Below are 14571 nucleotides of genomic sequence, written 5' to 3'. Positions count from 1 at the left end.
TATATATATATATATATATATATCCTTTTATTCTTCCCAAACACCATTGTTGAAGAAGCATAACACAAAATCCCCTGTCGAGCATCAAACAAACAAACACGCCATGGGATGGCTGTTTCCGGCGAGATCAAGAGGAGCTACAACCTCTCGACGACTGCAATCGATGTTCAACACCTCTACAACCCTCCTACAGTCAAAAAAGCACAACCTCAAACGCTTCACCTCAATCGTTGGTATTGCAGCTACTCTGATTCCCTTTCGAATCGTTGTTATCGATGACGAGAAAGAAACCACGATGAGGCTCGCCATGGAGCAACCTCGCCACCTCCTTCAGTTCTTCATCGCATCTTCGCACCTTTCCTTACTGAAGTTGCTTCCGCAACTTACCTTTTTCCCTCGGATATTCCTTCCTTCATTCTCTTTCGCAAATCAATGCTTAAGCAACCCTTGTTGCTTCCGATCTTATTCTTCCCTGATCAGTTCAATTGAGCACCTGTGTGAATGAGCTTTCTGAAGTTCCAGTCATCGCTTGGGTGTTGTACAACATCTTTCAACTGGCGGCTAACCCAATCAGCAAGATAAGGAATAAATGAGTGGTGGTTAGAATCCGGCACTCCAAGTCCGATTAGGTCTGTTAAAATCCTTTCCTTATTTCGTTAGTTTCTCTTTGTTGTGAAAGTAGGTCACGAAGATCAACACAATCACACCCAAACTGTACACATCATTTTTTTTGTTTGATTTCTTGAGCTTTGAAATTAATTCATATTTCTAGGTAAAGATGATGAACAAATGATGACCAGAGGATCAAGGTTGATCGAAATCAACATATCAATGAAAATGAATAGCAAAAGATCAGCATACCATAAGGACCAAACATGTAATTTACTCTAAAGAAATATAAATCGAAGCAAATAACTACAGATAGAGAAAGGTTAAGGCAAATCAAAGATTTAGGTCTGTAGTCTCGATTGATATTCTATTTGTTCTTTAACTTCAAGGGCTGTTGATTGTTGATGATAATGGGGGATGTGATCATCGGCTCAACATGATCCGATTCATGACCAGGTAGTGGCAAAAGAGGGGTTGCGTCAGGGTCAGATTGAATACGTTGAAAGATCTGATACGGTGGAGGATGGAGGATCCATGTTGATTGAAATATATTGGGATTTTTCCTTTTGATCTTCTATTTAATTGTGATTGGGTAAGTTGGAGGCGAAGAGAATGGTTCCTGTCATGCTATTGAGGAATTGGGAGTGAATTTGGAGATTCAGAAAATCTAAGAGAGTGGAATGGAGGACGAATGAGTTCATCTGGTTATGTATGTTTATGTGAGAGAGAGAGAGAGAGACCACTTTTATTTTTTAATTGTTAAACTAAAAAAATAGGTATTAATTTTTTTCTTTTAAAAATGGGGATATATTTTTTTAGGTGCAAAAATGGTCTCTTATAAGTGAAAAGACAAATATACCCTCATGTGGGAGGTACATGAGGGGGTTAACAGCAAAAACTTAACGGAAATTAAGTCGGGGGACCAATTCTACATACAAACTAGGCCAAAAGGACCATGAATCCAAAAAATCGAGGTTTGGACTGAAACCCCAAAAAAATACATACCACAGGGACCATTTTTGCAATTTTGTCTTTTTATTACTACGGCTTATTTTCATATTTTTATAAAAACATTATAATTTGAAAAATCTCCCCTGATTAAAACAATATCATCAAAATACAAACTAATTTCAAGTGATATAATTGGATACGAATTCTAAAGGTGAAATGTTAATGCTAGACTTAAATTTGATTTTTTCACAATAAAGATTAAAAAAATTTCAAAACACAATATTGTAATAAAAAAAATGTATTTATCCAATTGGTAAACATGTAAAACTTCCAAAACACAAGTTAAAAGAAGAACACATTCAAATTCAAGAAAAATAGTAAAAGATTCATCTTCTTGATAAGCTTAGAAACATACTCCTGATTTTACAATTCTACCCTCGTATTAAAAAAAAACATCACAAGAAGTCATTTTTGATTGCTTTCAAGAACTTAAACACATGAAGCATACTAGGGCGACTAGCTGGATTTTCGGAGAGACAGATGGCAGCAATCTGAACAGTCTTGATCATCGCCTGTTTCGAAGCACCATTCACAACCGTTGGATCAAGAACATCAACAACCTGACCTTTCTTCATCTTCTTCAAAACCCACCCCACCAAATTCCCACCTTCAATATCCTTAAACTCAGGCCCTGTGGGCTCTTTTCCGGTGACCAATTCAAGAAGAATCACACCGAAGCTATAAACATCACCCCTCGTCGTTGACCTCCAGCTTTGACCATACTCCGGCGGAATATAACCAAAAGTTCCGGCTAAATCAGTGCTCACGTGAGTCTCACATGCGCTAATCAACCTCGCAAGCCCAAAATCAGCAACTTTTGGTTCAAAATCTTCGTTGAGTAAAATGTTACTAGCTTTAATGTCTCGATGAATGATATGTGGGATGAATCCATGGTGCAAAAAGGCTAACCCACGGGCTGACCCGATTGCGATCTTGAACCGTTTGGTCCAGTTCAAGATTTCTAAACCGCCGGTTCGGTTTCGTAACCATAGATCCAAACTTCCGTTCACCATGTATTCGTAAACGAGAAGCTTTTCTTCACCGAAAGAACAATACCCTAACAATGGGACAAGATTTTGGTGTTTTACTTTCCCGATTGTTTCCATTTCAGCTAAGAATTCTCGTTGCCCTTGTGTTTTTGATTTGTTTAGTTTCTTCACTGCGACGATTTTTCCATCTGGTAATTTTGCTTTGTAGACTGTGCCGAATCCGCCGTCGCCGACGATGTTTGATTTACAGAAGTTGTTGGTGGCTTCTAGGATGTCGACGAGGGTTAGTTTTAGAAGGGGTTGTTCAAACATGGCTATGTTGATGCTTAATGGCTCTTTTGACTTGCTATTGGTTATTAAATAGAGATTTTGATCGAGTGAACTGGTGTTTAATTTGCTGACATCTGTTTCTTCATCTTCGGAATTGTCGCGTTTCTTGAATCTGTTCATCCAGAGTTTTAAGAGAGTGACGATGATGATCAGTAAAGTTCCGATCACGATTGAAATTAAAGCCCAGATGTATGGAAACTGTGGTTTTGTTTGGAATTTTTCAACAGGGCATTCCATTCCGAGGATTCCACCGCAAAGATTTTTGTTCCCCGATAATGAAATTCTTGACGTATTGCTACAGATTCCATTCCGAGGAACAGGACCTTCTAATCCGTTTCCCTCCAAATTCACAAGATTTAAATTCGAGATACTGCATAATTTGTTGGGTATTCGACCTGAAAGCTTGTTGTTTGAGAAATCCAAGTACTCTAGCTCGATTAAATTCCCTAATTCCGACGGAATTTCCCCTGTGAATCCATTCCGGTGAAGATCCAATGATGTCAGGAACGACAAATTCCCCAAAGACGAAGGAATTTCACCAGTAAACAAGTTATTACTCAGATTCATCATCTCAATCCGCCATGAACCAGAATCATTAAACAACTCATTTAAACAACCTGAAATCCTGTTTTCTTGGATAAAAAACCCAACTAGATTCACCATGAGAGTAGAAGGAAGTTTGCCATTGAGGAGATTCTTGCTTAAATCCAAATGGGTCAACCCGTTTAAGTTCTTAAACGTTTCGGGTATTGACCCGGAAAGGTTGTTCCCAGTCAGATTAAGTTTGACCAAGCTGTTAAGTTGACCGAGACTTTTAGGTATCCCACCGGAGAGATTATTATTCCCCAAATACAACCCTTGCAACTTCAAAGCACCACCCAATTCCGCCGGAATCCCGCCGGAAAACTGATTACCGGATAAATCCAAGGTGGTGAGATTCGTAAGGTTGGCTAAAGATTTTGGTATCTCCCGTGAAAGCATGTTGCCATTTAGCAAAAGATCCACCAAAACCGAACAATTCCCGAGTTCATCCGGAATCGAACCCGTCAATTTATTGTTGGAAAGATCGTAGAGGCCATGGTGCTGAACGTAACTGGAATCCGGGATTCCGGTTTGCCGGAAATACTTTGACTTTCTTGACGACGGAATTGACCCGGAGAAATCATTGTTTGAAAGAATCAAGCATTGCAACTCCGGTAAACCGGAGATTTCCGCCGGAATTGACCCGTTGAGTTTGTTATCACCGAGGTCTAATGTCGTGAGAGAAACACAATTCCCAAGTTCGACAGGAATGGAACCGGTAAATTGATTGGACTTCAGGTTAAGAACGGAAAGAGAATCAAGTATTCCGATTTCTTTGGGGATATTTCCGGTGAGTCGATTGTTGCTAAGAATCAACCTTTCTAATATAACAGATTTCCCAATGTCTCTGGGGAGATTACCATCTATCATGTTATTTGAAGCAGAAAACTCCAACAGATTTATTGAGTTCCATAAACTCACCGGAATTGAACCGGTTAAGTTATTGGAATCGAGATCAAGAACCATCAATGGAAGCTTCGAGAAGTAACCGGGTATGGACCCGATAATCTGGTTATCCGACAACAACAACTGAGACAAATTGCTACAAGCTATAAACGTGTCATGAATCGAACCAGAAAGCAGATTACTCTCGAGATCAATCTCTGTTAACGAAACAGCCTTGCATATTTCTTTGGGAATCGAACCTGTTAACAAGTTGTTGCTTAAACCAATAAAATTAAGCAGTGAGCAATTACCGATTTCCGGTGGGATCTGTCCGGAGAACCGATTACCCGACAGCAAAAGTGAGTTTATTTGGTCCCATTTGCCGAGCCACGATGGTAACTCACCGGAAATCTGGTTGTTTTCAGCAGAAAACGAAAGCATTGGGAGCTGCGATAGGTTTTCCGGCAAAGACCCAGTTAATGAATTGAAAGAAAGAACCAATGTTCTGAGATTACTACAGTTTCCTAGCTCGCTAGGTATTGAACCATTGAGTTCGGAGTAAACGAGGTTTAGGATTGATAAATTTTGTAGCTGTCCGATGGATTTTGGGATAGGAGACTTCAAGGGGTTGTAAGAAAGGTCAAGTTTCGATAGAGATTTGAGGTTTGCAATTGTTTCCGGCAATGGGCCTTTTATTGAGCAAGAAGGGGAGAAGAAATTCTGTAGTTTCGAAAGATTTCCGATTTCCGGTGGAAGCACACCGGAGAAACGGTTGATTCCGATGAAAAGATCGGTGAGGTTTGAGAGAATTCCGATTTCAGGGGGAATATGGCCGGAGAGTGTGTTATTAGCAACATCCAAAAAAATTAGGTTTTTCAGGTTAGTGAGGAGAGTGGGAGAGAGAAAACCTGAAAGAAAATTGTTACCAAGCCCAAGTGATCGGAGTCTATGGAGGTTTCCAAGCTCCGGCGGTACTGTTCCGGTGAGTGAGTTGGAAGAGAGGTCGAGAGACTCAAGGTTTAACAACTTCCCAATCTCCTTAGGTATTTCGCCGGAAAAAAAGTTGGGTCCAAGCTCAAGCGTTCGCAACTGAGTCAGCTCCCCTAGCTCCATCGGTAGCTTGCCGGAAAACTGGTTTTTCCCCAAATCCAACACACGTAGTTTCCGGAGACTGGATATTTTAGGTGAAAGCTCGCCGGAAAACTGATTGGAAGAGAGGTCGAGGACAATGAGGTTGGAAAGAGAGAAGAGGGAGTCCGGGAGAGGGCCATGGAACGATTGTTGTGAGAGAACGAGCATTGTGACTCGATTGTGTTGGCATGAAACACCTTCCCATTGACAATGCGGGGTGTTGTGGTTCCATGTGGAGAGAATATGCTTGTTTAGAAGTGCGTTTTTGAAGGAAACCAAGCTTTCTCTATCTGGGATCTGTTCAACAATGGCGGAATCACCATGGAAGACGAAGAAGATGCCAAAGATTATGCATGAGAGACACCAAACCTTGATCTCCGTACCCATGGAGGTTTCGACACGGTGTGAGACTGTGTGTATGTTGCTTTTTCTTTGAAATTAAGCGATTTTATGTGATTAGGTGGATAATTGTAGCTTCATTGAAAGGGGATTGGGGTTGAGGACATGAAAACGTTGAGCAGGGGGGCAAGTACACACTCGTACAGAGATTCTCGAAAGCCTTTTTGAAAATATGCAATGTGTGGGTTGAATTCTTAACGAGCAACGGCGTCGTTTCCAGGTGAAGACAAGGACCCCTATTTTTTTCCCTTTTATGTCTCTCATACGTTTTTGTCCCGAACTCACAATTATAGTAAGCTATGTTTAATAAATAAGTTAGTTAAGTGGCGTATTATCAAGGGATAATGAAATTTACTCCCATTTATATTGAAATAGTTGTGAGACCCGAATGTTATATGGGTTGGATAAAACAAAAAAAAAAATTAAATATGAAGGTTTAAACAAAAATTTACATAAATTTGAATTTAAAAAGAAACATATTAAATACTATATGAGTTGTAATATTGTAATTTATTGGTTATTTTTAATTAAAGCAATTATTAATTAAGGTGTAAATATGATATGTTAATTAAGAAATATAAAAAAATGAGAAAATGACAAATGGAAAAAACATTTATTCAAAAATACCACAAAATGACAAGTGTCAAAACTCATAAGAGATTGACATGTGACAAAAAAAAAACTTTCATTTATTAAGAATAGGTGTGAGACTCGTGTATTACACAGGTTGATTTAAAAAAAAATAAACATTAAAATATAAATAGAAAATATTTTTTAATATACAACTTTAAAATAAGAAAGAAAAAAACGTATTTATTGCAATTTAATATCATATATATTATATTTAATACTTTACATATATAAATATATGACTTTAATTTTTAAAATTGAAACAAACCAAAAATTGACAAGTGTCATATTTATTTCAAAAATTACACAAAATGACAAGTGTCAAAAATAATGAGAAATTGACATGTGGCAAAAAAAACTTTTATTTATTAAGGAGGATCATCTATATCATTAAACTTGTTACTTTATTTGGATAACATTATTATGATGTATGACTAGTTATTATAAGTTTAGCCGGTCAACATCCTGTCATTTTTTTCATTGAGTTTCCAGCCAATATGAGATTTCTGACGAGTTTTTGTCATATAAGATATGTGTTATTGATTTTCACATTTGTGGTTTGAACAAAAAAAAATGCAACAATCGAACCTTCATTTGTGTGTGTTTAATGACCTCATGAACATAAAAAGATTTGATGTGTGTGTGTCTCGAAAATCTAAACCGTAAATCAAGAGGAAGAAACAAAATCAAGAGAGATAGAGAAACAAAATCTAAACCTTAAACTCGATGAATATGAAATCGAAAACATGTGTGCCTAAAAAATGAAATCAAAATCAATTTTTCTAGGTCCATGCTCTAAACTTGATAAACACGAAATTAAGAAATATATCTTCAAAGCTGGGGATCGAACTTGAAGAGATGCAAAATCGACTTATCGGTTCATATTTGAAGATATGGGTTCATTTTTTGAAACACACATATACACATAAGTTCTATGTGTTGTATTCAAAGATTTGAGTTCATGTTCGAATATTTTGGTTTGTTTATTGGTTCATGTTCAAAGATGTTAGTTTATATATGGAAACACGAAACACGAACAAGAACAAACACTACAAAATGATTTCCTTTTTTGGATTTGTTAAGGAAGATCATAAAAACATATGGAAACAAGAAATGATCCAGATCTTAGGGACTGATGCAAACAATAACATATGCAAATTCAATCTTGTTTTTATGGTTTGTTCATGTGTTTGAATTTGCAATAAAAATGTATATTCATGTGTTTGAATTAGACCCGATGCAAACAAAAACATATCCAATTTTTTTTCTTCAAAAAACTCATGTTTGGTCGAAGAATGACCAGAGATTCGTTAAAGATGGCAAAGTCATCAGAAATCGGCTAAACTTATAATACCCGATCATCATGGTATATTTTCGCATGAACCTACTTATATATATATATATATATATATATATATATATATATATATATATATATATATATATATATAAGTTCAAATGAAGACAGTAAATAAAGTGAAGACGTGAAAACAATACTTTTATGTTATTATTCTCCCATTAATTTTCTATACACCGTCTTATGTCTTTATTGGGTAATGAATATATTAATAATCATACGCCAAATATGCACATTAGAATTACAACAATAAAACATATATATATATATATATATATATATATATATATATATATATATATATATATTTTCGCCCTAACATGAATTTTGGTGTTTCCTTCTACCTTGGAAATAATTTGTTGAGATAAAGTGTTTCTTCCGTGTAACACCCAAAATCTAGAAGGCCAAGAAAGGAAAGAAAACCCAAATTTTTAGGGGCGACTCGGCGAGTCCGAGCGGGATCCGGGTCGAGGAGTAAGTGACCGACTCGGCGAGTCTGGTCTGTGCAAGGAAAACCCTAATTCCGGGAGTTGTATCCTATATAAAGGGTGTTATGTCCCTCCCTCAGCCTCCATATCATCCTAGAGAACCTGTAAACTCTATATTTCGTGTGAGCTTCCATCATTTGAGAGAAATAGCTTTGGAGGAAGGAAATTGTGGAAAGGAACTTGAAGATCAAGAAGGTTGCTTCAAAGGAGAGGTGTATATCCGAGATCTACTTCAGTTTGTGTTCATCTTGGAGGTATTAAGCTGCCATTTTCCCTTCTTTGCATCTAGATCTATTTTGTTATGAGATTTGGGGGTTTTATGGTTGATTGAGACCCAATTCGAGTTAGGGGATTATATATGTTGTTGCCACTTCAGATCCAGTGTTGGGATGGTCCAATATGTCATAAAGCATCAGAAGATGAGTAGTTGGTGAAGCCCTTTTGTCCTTAAACCAAACCCTAGTATGTTTTGAGCCTAGATCTCTTTAGTTATACGTAAAGGTTGCAACTTTACGTGGGGATTGAGCTTTGGAAGTATTGATCTATGGGTTGGAGTCCCTTAATGACTCAAAAGTCCTCTGCATGTTTGGAGATCTGAATGGACTCGGCGAGTCCTTTGAATGGACCCGGCGAGTAGCATGAAGATTTGGAGAAAATCGATGAGTGGGATGAATAGCTCGTCGAGTCGGATGAAGTTGGGTAGGAACTCGGCGAGTTGGATGAACAACTCGGCGAGTCTATTGAAGGTTGTCTTGGACTCGGCGAGTCTGTTCTTGGACTCGGCGAGTCAGGTCGCGAAACCCCAAACCCTTCGAGTTGAGACTCGAATCAGTGAGTCGAATGGAGACTCGGTGAGTTGGACAGGTCAGGACTCGGTAATTGGTAGACTCGGCGAGTCATGGACTGACTTGGCGAGTCGAGTCGCGAATAGAAGGACTCTGAACATATGAACTCGGCGAGTAGGGTTGACCTGGAAGGTTGACTTTGACCAGGACTTTGACTTTGACCAGAGTTGACTTGGTTGTCTTTCGGGGGTCAGTTAGACTCAGTGTTGCATTGATATTGGTAGCTCGGGGAGCGAGTGGAGCAGGAGTTCAGAGAGTTGTCGGGCAGCAGCTAGTGGGATCATTAGCGAGTTCAGCCAGTGCAGGTGAGTTTCCCTTTGTGTGAATGGGTCTACGGCCACAATGTCGGCCCATGTAGTTATGAGTAGAAGACCTGGGGGTTAGCCCTAGGCACAGTATGCTAGTATGATATTCAGGACAAGGTCCAATGATAGCGAGCGGGTGCCCAAGGAATGGTTTATGTGATAGTTTATACTTGTTGTCTGTGTGATACTTGTATGTGCCTGGTAGGGTGGTGAGTGTGGGCGAGGTCCCGTACCTCACCAATAGCAGAGTGTGGATGGTGTTCCACATCTCATTAGCAGCAGATCAGGGCGAGGCCCAAGATAGGGAAATAGTGAGGGAGGGTTGGGCCCGTATCTCACTATCAGTAGGAGCATGGACGGGGCTCCCTGACTCATCAGTAGAGTTCGGTTGTTAGGATCGGAGGGTAGTCAGGCACCCCAGATACGTCTGACAGTAAGTGATGTTATGTTTATGTGCTAGCATGATATGATGTTATGAGATAGTGGTAGTAAGGGGGTGAAATAGCCCCACTTACCGGTCGACAGGACCGAAAGGGTAGGCCAGCACCCAGATATGCTAGGCAGTATATGACTTATGTGTTTATGCTATGCTTTTATGTGGTAATGTTAGGGGGTGAAATAGTCACCGGTTACCGGTTGAAAGATATCGAAGGGGAGGCCAGCACCCAGATATGCTAGGCAGTATCCGGTCGAGATGACCGAAGGGGAGCCAACACCCAGATATGCTAGGCAGTATCCGGTCGAGAGGACCGAAGGGGAGCCATCACCTAGACATGCTAGGCAGTATCCGGTCGAGAGGACCGAAGGGGAGCCATCACCTAGACATGCTAGGCAGTATCCGGTCGAGAAGGCCGAAGGGGAGCCATCACCCAGATATGCTAGGCAGTATCCGGTCGAGAGGACTGAAGGGGTAGGTCGGGCACCCAGATATGCCTGACAGTATATGTATGTTATATGACTGTATGGTATGATGGGGGGAACTCACTAAGCTTCGTGCTTACGGTTTTCAGTTTTGGTTTCAGGTATTTCCGGTAGCGGATGATGGAGCTCGGGATGATCGCATGGCACACACCATAGATTAGTCAGCATGGGAATGTTTTACTCTGATAACGAACATGTGTCTTGGAAACTATTACTCTGATCATGTTTTGAATCGATGATTTGTTTTAAGTGATGTTTTATTAAAAGAAATTTTTAGTCTTAAATTTTGGGACGTTACATTCCGCATAGGAAATTGTTTGTTGAGATAAAAATACTCTGATCATGTTTTGAATCGATGATTTGTTTTAAGTGATGTTTTATTAAAAGAAATTTTTAGTCTTAAATTTTGGGACGTTACATTCCGCATAGGAAATTGTTTGTTGAGATAAAAAAGATGCATTACATCCTTTCAATTTAAGTTATGGTTATTTACTACTATCTTACATGTCCATTATTAATCCATTTTACATTTGGAAACTATGTACTTCCTTTCCTCAACCCTGGGTACATTACTAGCACTAAATTTCTTTAACTCTAACTTGATCATCATTCTTTGAAAATTTCAAATTCTTTATTGAATCTACATCGTGTATCCTTATAATCTTATTCGCAAGTTTTATTAAAGTCAAAGTTTTACCCATATAATTAGGACAACAATCCTTTGACTGGAATTATGTTTGTGTCCTTTTTCTTATAGCCTTTATAATCTTATTTCATTTGATCTAACATTCATCACCAATATAAGATCCACTATTAAAATAATCTTGGTCTATTGCCTTAAGATATTGGTTAGTCAATTCTTAACCTTCTTTAACAACTTCTTGAATAGTTTGAGTAAAAGCAAACCTTTCAACTTCAAGATTTACAAGACTAAAGTTTTTAATTTCAACTTCAACACTAACCGCCATATTATACTCATCCACAAGGTAATATTTGTTATCATTATCTTCATCATCTTTCCTTTCCACAATTATTAAAGAAATGTGAGAATTTCGTATATACCATAAACAAATAACAAAATATCATATTTGCTCTAACTAATTCCTAAATATCATATATTTATAAATAAGTTTCCAAAATATCATATTTGTCCAAATTATTTTTTAAAATATTTAAAACAGTTTTATAATCGATTCAAAATCATTTTACTTATTAAAATTTGGAATATCCATGATACCTATCCTCTACTTTATAGGAATACATGGTATTTGAATATTGATTCACTAATCGAAAACACAAACGACATAGGAGGGAACAACCGGTGGTAGTAATTTCACTATCGTAGTTAACGTTGCTGCCATAGTCGCCAATGTTGACATATGACAGACGAAATCGCTACTACCGGTCGTTCCTTTCAAGTTGTTCCCTCGTACACCATTCCCTTGTTTTATTTTGTGTTTTCAATTAGTTTTTTAAAATTCAGATATAATGCATTCCTAGAAAATAGAATAAGGTTATTATGTGTATTCCATAAGTTTTATGGAATACACATAAACGCCCGACCACGATAGGCCGGGGCGGTGTGCACGAACAACGCTCGTGGTCACGCAGACCACGGGCCTCTTCGTCGTTGGTATACCAGAATGCCTAAGTAGCATGAACTTCCAAACAACAATGCTAATGACAATTTTTTAATCTTAATTGAGGTGAAGCATTGACATAATCTTCTGCTTGTTCGACCATGTTAGACTTAGATGATATCACAAAGTAATGCCATCACAAGTGCATAACACCATCGTCACTATATAATGCCATCAAGCCACAATCCAAATCTTTTTATGGTATCATCAAAGGAAAGTAAAGAAAGACATTACCAACCTAACTATTTTACGATGAGACTTAAACTATTTACTAAAAAGGAACCAATATCAACGTAATCTACATAGCCAATATATCCACATCTATAAAATATTCCTAAAGCGTTGGAGAAGCATCCCCGATGTTGCATCTTGATTGATTGTGAAGAGACTTGGTTTACCTTTTTTAAAGCACAAACTTATTATTAAAAGCCAACTCAAACAAACCATCTAAAACTCTAAAAATATTACAAAGTTACAAACTAACATTGTCATAAACTATAATCACCTTACCATACGCTAGTATTAGCCTATTAGGTTTAGTGATGGGTGTGCAATGCGGTTCCAAAACGCGGGTGTGCCACGTCAACCGCAAACACCGCCCTCAGGGTGCGGTCTCATGCAGTCTTGGTCGCATTGCGGCTAGAAATGACCTCACTCTCTTTCTTCTCTCTCTATTTATGTGTCTTTCTCTCACTTCTCTATTTCTCTACCATGGTTTCCATTTCCTAAATATGGTAAAAATGACGTGGCTTCTATGTGTCAAAGGATGGAGTGCGTTTCCTGTGGCACCACTCCCTCCAGCCTAACAACCGCTTTAATGTTCCACATCGGCAACACCATAAATAACCTTATAATCACAAATAACCGTTGTATTTTTTTCAAGAACGTCTGTAATGAGTAATGATAAACCTTTGGTATGAAAGTTGAAACTCTTTTGATTGGATGATTGAGTAAATGGCAGTAACACCATCTGAGTAATAGAGGTGATGGAAATGACCTAAATGTCCTCATGTGACTTGCATATGATGGGTGTTGATGTAGATGATAAACGATCGCTAAAGATAGGGATGGAAATTATCATTTTGGTTTGCATTAAGAACCATTTTTACAAGAAACAAAATATCTGCTAAAGATATCATATAATTGTTAAACGTCCTAGATGAAACATATAATATACCAATATACCAAAAGCTAAAACAAGTAATAAAAATAAATTTTAATTCTCAAACGTGGTGGGTGGCGCCAGGAAGTGAAAAAGGCTATGGTCAACAGATTTGGTTCTGTAATTTTATTGTACATTGACGATAAAACCAGTACAAGTGGACCACCAAGCTACTGGTGGTTGGGTGTAGGCTAAAGGACAATAAAGTCAATTCGATATGATATGGTATTAGACCGGACAAAAGGGTGAGATTTCTAAAACCTAAAGTATGTACAAGTCGTGATGCATATATTACAAGTAACGAAAGAATTTCAGCTTATAACATAGAAATTACTTGTACCTATTTGGGTGTCGTATTATTATACTAGCACTACACATGTGTTACCCTAAACTATCTTTGCTTTATGGCAACATCACCACCCTATTTCATTTCTAGCAATTTTCACACATTCTTACGAAAAGTTTATTAGGAAAGGGAATTAATAAAAAAATGTTAATGATTTTAGTGTTACATTACATTTCATGTGTAATTGAAACTGATATATTAGTTAAGGGGTCTATCGTTTGTAGTCTAAATTATATTTTTGGGAAATATGAAGTATAAGTCGGTACAACATAAATGCATGGGTCAAGGGGGCTGCACCACTTTGCACGGTCCTAAGGGTAGTGCCCCTAGCAGGGTCCAAGGGATAGAGACCTTGGCGGTGGACTTCTAAAAATAGTTTTGGTAACCACTGATAATGCAATTAATTTTGATATTTGTATAACTGATTTAGAAGATTAACCCTAATTTGTCACGTGTGTGTGTGTATATATATATATATATATATATATATATATATATATATATATATATATATATATGGCTCCACTTTTGAGCCGCATACAAAATCTTTTCTTCGATTCTTTTCTTTAAACAATCTCAGAATTCTATAACAATTTGACTTGTGTTTCTGTACTTAGATACATAAGTGTCATTTTTAGATTATTCTAGACTGAATTTCCTATAACTCATGCGTAAGATGAAAAATTAATTTAAAGAATGAACATACACATTCTCCATCATCACCCTAATCATATATCCTCCAACAAAAAAGCCATAACAAGTATATAAAAAATGTATTAAAAAACATAAAAAAAAATGTATTTTAGTTTCAACTCATTTTATATTATCCATAAAGGTGGTGTAAATTATTGACAGTATATATAATTATATAATATGAATATAATTTTTATTTTGTTTAAGCATATGACTTAGGTTATAGGAAATGGAAGATGCTAAGCATG

General features: G+C 37.5%; 1 protein-coding gene across 1 annotated transcript; it reads right to left on the bottom strand.

Moving 5' to 3' along the window:
- Positions 1–1924: 1924 nt before the first annotated feature.
- LOC145072202 (uncharacterized) lies at positions 1925–6183 on the bottom strand. The gene has a single exon (XM_079018584.1). It carries the CDS (start codon positions 5922–5924, stop codon positions 2016–2018), a length of 3909 nt encoding a protein of 1302 aa, XP_078874710.1. The 5' UTR covers positions 5925–6183; the 3' UTR covers positions 1925–2015.
- Positions 6184–14571: the final 8388 nt, after the last annotated feature.

The sequence above is a fragment of the Lactuca serriola genome, chromosome 9, assembly GCF_051521515.1.
Source record: "Lactuca serriola cultivar US96UC23 chromosome 9, Lser_US96UC23_V15, whole genome shotgun sequence".
Classification (NCBI taxonomy): domain Eukaryota; kingdom Viridiplantae; phylum Streptophyta; class Magnoliopsida; order Asterales; family Asteraceae; genus Lactuca; species Lactuca serriola.
The sequence above is the reverse complement of the archived record's forward strand: the minus strand, read 5'-3'. Positions and strand labels throughout refer to the sequence as shown.

What these genes read in the sequence shown, in the direction of transcription:
- LOC145072202 (XM_079018584.1), bottom strand. Translation starts at nt 5,924, where the DNA reads ATGGGTACGGAGATCAAGGTTTGGTGTCTCTCATGCATAATCTTTGGC.